We start from the raw sequence: 6000 nt of genomic DNA on the forward strand, positions 1-6000 counted from the left end.
TAGGGCAGGGGCGAGGCGGTTTTCAACCAGTCCTTTGTCCGTGAATGCCCTGATAATGGCTTCCACAATGGTCTCAACGTCCATCTTTGTGTTGGGTTCTGGCTGGTTGCTCACGGGCTTTTGATCTGATGGAGAGGTGCTCGAGTCACTGTCTATCTCCCCAGCGGTCCCGGCCTGTTTTTTGTCAGGTACCGTTGGTGGTTTTGCTCTGGTGTTGACCATCTTGCCGAGCAGTCAGAACGAGTGAGAAAAGTCCCAACATGTCACTTTCTAGAGGAATGTACTTGTCCGAAATGGTAACTGACGAGATGTTCGGGTGTCCCAGACTGTTGAATTGAGTTCCTGGCTATTCCGTATGATTTTGAGGTTACAAATCCAACATTTTACTTTTCCTGCCTGTGAAAATGACGTCCGACCGCCATGACCGCCATTCATATGAAATGGTATGGCATCATGCTTTATGTATATTTTATTATATTATATTATAATATTATACTATAATATGTTTTATTATATTATATTATAATATGTTTTATTGTATTATATTGTGTTATATTATATTATATTATACTATACTATATCACATTTTATTTTGTTCTATTTCATTTTATTCTATTATATCATATTATATATCATATTGCATTGCATTAAATTATGTCTGTGTTATCTGCCGTCTGTGCCTATATTTCGATGTAGAGGGGAGCAGTATGGGATTCTGGTTGCGATTCGTGTGTCTGCCAGAATGGACGGGCTCAGTGTACCCCAAGGGAATGTCCATCCACAAGTTGTTCCCAGGTGAGATCATGAGTGACAATTAGAATTTTATTGTCTTTTTTTTTTTGAAACGAGATTTAGAGCTAAACCTGTTTAGGAAAACATTCCCATCTGCTGCAACCATATGATATGCGAAGTAAAATTATAAGTCTTTCATCGGTTTGTCCACTAAATATTGTAAAGAATCTAATGTTTAATATTTGATTTTAATCATCACAATTCCCTCTTCCGTAGATGTCTTTTTGTCAGTAATGCAATAGAAATATAGATAGAATGTCTGTAAATGGGAGACTTTAAAGTCCTACTACCTTCACCTCAGCTATTACACAATAAATTATTTTTACCAGTCACTTGAGTGTTATCATTTTGTTTTATCTTTATTGTTTTCCTACGTTTCTAAGCAGAGGGCTCATTCTCTAACTTTAATGTTAAACTAATTAACTAAAATGTCAACCTTTAAATGTACAATTGCCATTACTTATCCTTTTCTAATTCATTTTTTTTCTCATGAATCATAAGAAATAAAAGTTTTCCATTCTTTGTATGTAGGTAATATGCCAATTGTACAAACTTTGCTTTTTTGATTGCTTAAGGACGTTCCTCAGTTAAAGTGAAATCCATGTCATTTTCTTGAAAGTTTCCATACCGTAACTTTGACCCATCCGAAGCCCAAATATGTAAATAAAACCATAGGTTCATGTGCTTGTTTTTCTTCTACGGGACTTTGAAGAATATGACTAATCTGCCGTCCTGTACCAAAATGATAGCGTTACATGATCAAGACCACGATTGGCAACAAAATCTGCAATGACAAACGTAAATCCCCATAATTCTTTCAAAATCCACGTTATTTTCTCCAAATTTGCAAGAATTGCAGAAAAGGGTACCCAAAACGAGGAAAAGGTTTTAAAGTTAGGGTTTACACTCTCATTCTTCTGCAAGCAGCGCCCTCACGCGGCAGAAAACACCGACATCTCTCAAATCCTTCTCATCGACGTTTTCTGTTAGGGGTGAGCAAAAGGACAACGTTCATAAAACTTATGCTGTACATTCAAAACCCATGTCAATTTCACGAAACTTTACCAAATTGTAGACAGAGGCTTACTTATTCCAGAAAAACAATCAAAAGTGGGGGTTCATGTGCTCGTTTTTGTGCTAGCAGCGCCCCTATGCGACATATATCATCGTAATTCCCCAAAATTTGGTCAGGAACCTATGCAGTGATGCCCTGACAGGGTGGGTTCATAAAACTTATGCTGTACATTCAAAACCCATGTCAAATTCATGAAAATTGACCAAATTGTAGAAAAAGGCTCACTAATACCAGAAAAACAATCAAAAGTGGGGGTTCATGTGCTCGTTTTTGTGCTAGCAGCGCCCCCATGCGACATATACTATAGACACGTACGACCCCAAAATCTGGTCAGGAACATAAGGGTCGCCCTGACAGGGTGGGTTCATAAAATCTCATGCTGTACATTCAAAACCCATGTCAATTTCACGAAACTTCACCAAATTGTAGAAGAAGACTTACTTATTCCAGAAAAATAATTAAAAGTGGGGGTTCATGTGCTCGTTTTTGTGCTAGCAGCGCCCCCATGCGACATATATCATCGTAAGTCCCCAAAATCTGGTCAAGAACATATGCAGGGATACCCTGACAAGTGGGTTCATAAAACTTATGCTTGCTGTTCATTCCAAACCCATGTCATTTTCACGAAACTTTGCCAAATTATAGAAGAAGGCTTACTAATTCCAGAAAAACAATAAAAAGTGGGGGTTCATGTCCTAATTTTTGTGCTGGCAGCATCCCCAGATGATAGAAATCACCTCACCGGACCCCAAAATCTGGTTATAAACCTCTCGTGGGTGTCCTGATTATAGGTGGGGTTCGTGAATGTCATGCTGTACATTCAAAACCCATGTCAATTTTACGAAACTTTATCAAATTGTAGAAGAAGGGTTACTTAATGCAGAAGAATTGTAAAAATGGGGGGTTCATGTGCTCGTTTTAGTGCTAGCAGAGCCTCCTTGCGACGGAAATCATCGTAAGACCCCCAAATCTGGTCAGGAACCAATGCAGGGATATACCCTGCTAGGATGCATGAATCTCATGCGGTTCACTCGAAACCCCATTTTCTTTAAAAATAACACACACACAAACAAACAAAAAAAAAACATGTCACAATTGCAGTGATATGGTGAAAACTATTCAGAAAGAAAGGTCCGTGTGCGTTTTTGTTATCATTTCCCTTCCACAGCCATAATGATATTATGTGGATGCAAGCGTGGAAAACTCCATATTATTGATATGCACGCTTGTTTGTTTGTTTTACCCACTTGCTGTAACCATGTACAAAAAGTGATAATGGAGGAAGAAGAATAAATATAAGGAAATGGGAGTTTTGGCATTAGTCTGACGGTCCTCCAAATGAAAAACAAATCTTAATACAATGACGTTGATTGTAGATTGCATGTGTTGGTTGTTGCAATGGTTGGTAAAGTGCGTGTTGTAAGCTATGGAGAAGTACCTTCCCCCCCCCCCCCCGAAAAAAAAAAATTGATTCTCCTTTTGTTACACCAGATTTGGTAATAAAAAAAATAATATATGAATGGTGAAAGTGATGAATATTCTTGTTTGATAACACTTTCGTGACCTTGTATTTTGTAACCAAAAATTAAAAAAAAAACCCAATATTTTGTATTACTAGTAATGACAAGTTTAGATCTAATTTAGATTTTAACAGAGACACTCAGATTGTTTTAGCTGCTAGACCTAAAGATGAAATGTGTGTCATATGCTTGTTTTGTTGTTGTTGTTGTTGTTGTTGTTGTTGTTTTAACACCTAGTCCAATAGACAAGTGAGCCTTAAGCCCGCCGCACACTACGCGATTTTGCCCCGATTCACCGGTCTTAAGACCTTAAGACTAGAAGTGTGACGTCACAGTCTTGCCCTTTTCTGGTCATACGACTGGGTCTTAGCGCCAGTCGTAGAGATTTGACATGTTGAATTTCTACGACTAGTCGTAGGCTTTCAGCCATTCACAATGCAGTAAAATGCAAGCGCACGCAGTGCGCACAGCGCGCGCTGTACAGTCGGGTCGTATAGTGTGCGGTGTCCGGTCGTACGACTGGTCTTAAGATCCAGCTTGGCTTAAGACTTTAAGACCAGTCTGATCGTGTAGTGTGCGGTGGCCTTTAGACCCCGACTAGGGCCTATAGGCCCTTGGTACCTTAGCACTCGACTTTACCATGTTGATGACCGGATAATGAACTTCATGTCACAAAACAGATCTATGGATTGAAAATGGAAACAGCTCTGTTCCACTTCCAAGCTTCGCGATCCCGTCTATCAGTGTCGTGCTAAAATGACCATGATATGCGGCTCGGACCGCTGAACTTTGCGTGGTATGTACAGATTGTAACGCGTGCAGTCGGCACGCGAGCAGAGCGAGGCCGCCCAGCGCGGCTGCCCGTTGCGGCCGCGGTGGGGAGCTGTCGGGTATCCGTACGTACACATACCACACTCTGAATAGCTCGATCTACTAGCAGCTGCTCAGCTCAGCTAGCTCAGCTCATCACTCGTGCGTGAGCTTCTACGCTCTTTGTTACGTCACTGACACCTGCGCAGCTAGGATGCGCACAAACTCAACTGAGGAACGTCCTTAAATCAACATTCCACAGACAGTCTGGAAAGACCGAGATATCGACACGAGACGTCAAAATAAAGTACTCGTTTGGCTCACAAAAAATGCGGAATTACTGCAGAATATTTGCTATTAAATCTTATCCTTCTGCAATTCTTGCCATAAATATTTCCAGTGTCCCCCCCCCCTTGCGTGGAGATTTGTTCCGCAAGTTGGCTGTGTACACAGATGTAACTTATGATTTTAATTTTACAATTTTCCCCTCCTAATATAGGAAGAGACGGAAATAAGGCTTCCGGGTGCTTGTTGCACATCATGTTTGCCAGGTAATAAAACAGAATCAGAAGAAAAACAAATGGAACAATATTATTTATGGTATGGAGGAGACGAAATTGTGGGCTCTATAAACTTAACAAAGTCTTTTATTCGGGTCTAGAACACGCCATCAAATAGTTACATGCTTTAATTGAAGGATTGTCCAAAAAAAAAAGTGAAAGAACACAATACTCCTGCAAGCCTTCCGTAAGACAAAACAGCACTATAACCTAAATCGCAGTGACTACTAGTTATACCTGTGATTACATGATAATTTACAGATATTCTGCGGATCCGGAGTGATGGTGTGGTTTTGTTAAGCAAAGTTGAATTAATCACGAGACTGCTTAATACAACGTTAAAGCAGTTTTCTTTGTGTATATAATGTGTGTGTGTGGGTGTGTGTGTGTTTATATGTGTGTATATGTGTGTTTGGTGATGACAACCAAGCCTTTATTTATTTTCATGTCCCCTCATTTAGAACTGAACACGTGCTCAGTGGATAGTCGGGGCCTATTCATCACTTTCGACGGGTATTTGTTCAGAAAGATGGGAAACTGTCGCTACATTCTCACCCAGGACTGTAGCGGCGTGGCCAACTTCGAGGTGCACGTCGAGCACCGTCAAGGCAGCCACGACGTCGTGACTTATCAGCCGGTCGTCTACATCTATATCGATTGCGTAGAAGTCAAAATAGATGCAGACGGTACTGTGTACGTCTTTGGCGAGCTAGTGACCCTGCCGTATCTTCACGACAGTCCACAATCTGTACAGATAAACTCAAGAGGACCTTCGGACATTTTAGTTGCAACGAACAAAGGAATGTTCGTCGAGTGGTCTTCTGAGAGGGGGGTTATCGTACATCTTTCGTCGCAGCACAGTTCGAAGGCGTGCGGCTTGTGCGGGAATATGAACGGGAATCCCGAGGACGACACGTTGACCAGGCAGCTGATCACTAGCCAAACGACGAGGGAGCTTCTCCACAGCTGGAAAATCGGTGGCTACAAGTAGGTATTTTCATCTCCCTCTTCCTATATACCGTTAACTTAGGCTCCTATCGACAACCGAGAAACAAGCTTCTCATTAGTCATGCGTAAAAAAATGAGTGAAAGAACAAACTTATCGTCTTATATTTTCATCATTTTACCATTACTATGAGTAAAAAACAAAGAAGAAAGGGATGGCGATAATGGAAAATGGTGAGAAATAACAGGAGAGAAAGAAATAGAAAGCACCGATGTCATTTCTTTGCTTTACTTGATT

General features: G+C 40.7%; 1 protein-coding gene across 1 annotated transcript in view; it reads left to right on the forward strand.

Moving 5' to 3' along the window:
• LOC139729375 (uncharacterized) overlaps nucleotides 1-6000 on the forward strand; it is a 31062-nt gene that overhangs the window by 23915 nt on the left and 1147 nt on the right. The window contains exons 15-17 of the mRNA XM_071640301.1: nucleotides 697-757; nucleotides 4697-4748; nucleotides 5219-5744. Coding sequence (XP_071496402.1) covers nucleotides 697-757; nucleotides 4697-4748; nucleotides 5219-5744 — 639 coding nt within the window. The remainder of the gene's footprint in view (nucleotides 1-696; nucleotides 758-4696; nucleotides 4749-5218; nucleotides 5745-6000) is intronic.

The sequence above is a fragment of the Diadema antillarum genome, unplaced genomic scaffold, assembly GCF_040938485.1.
Source record: "Diadema antillarum isolate AM-2024a unplaced genomic scaffold, OU_Dant_1.0 seq00000235_RagTag, whole genome shotgun sequence".
Classification (NCBI taxonomy): Eukaryota; Metazoa; Echinodermata; class Echinoidea; order Diadematoida; family Diadematidae; genus Diadema; species Diadema antillarum.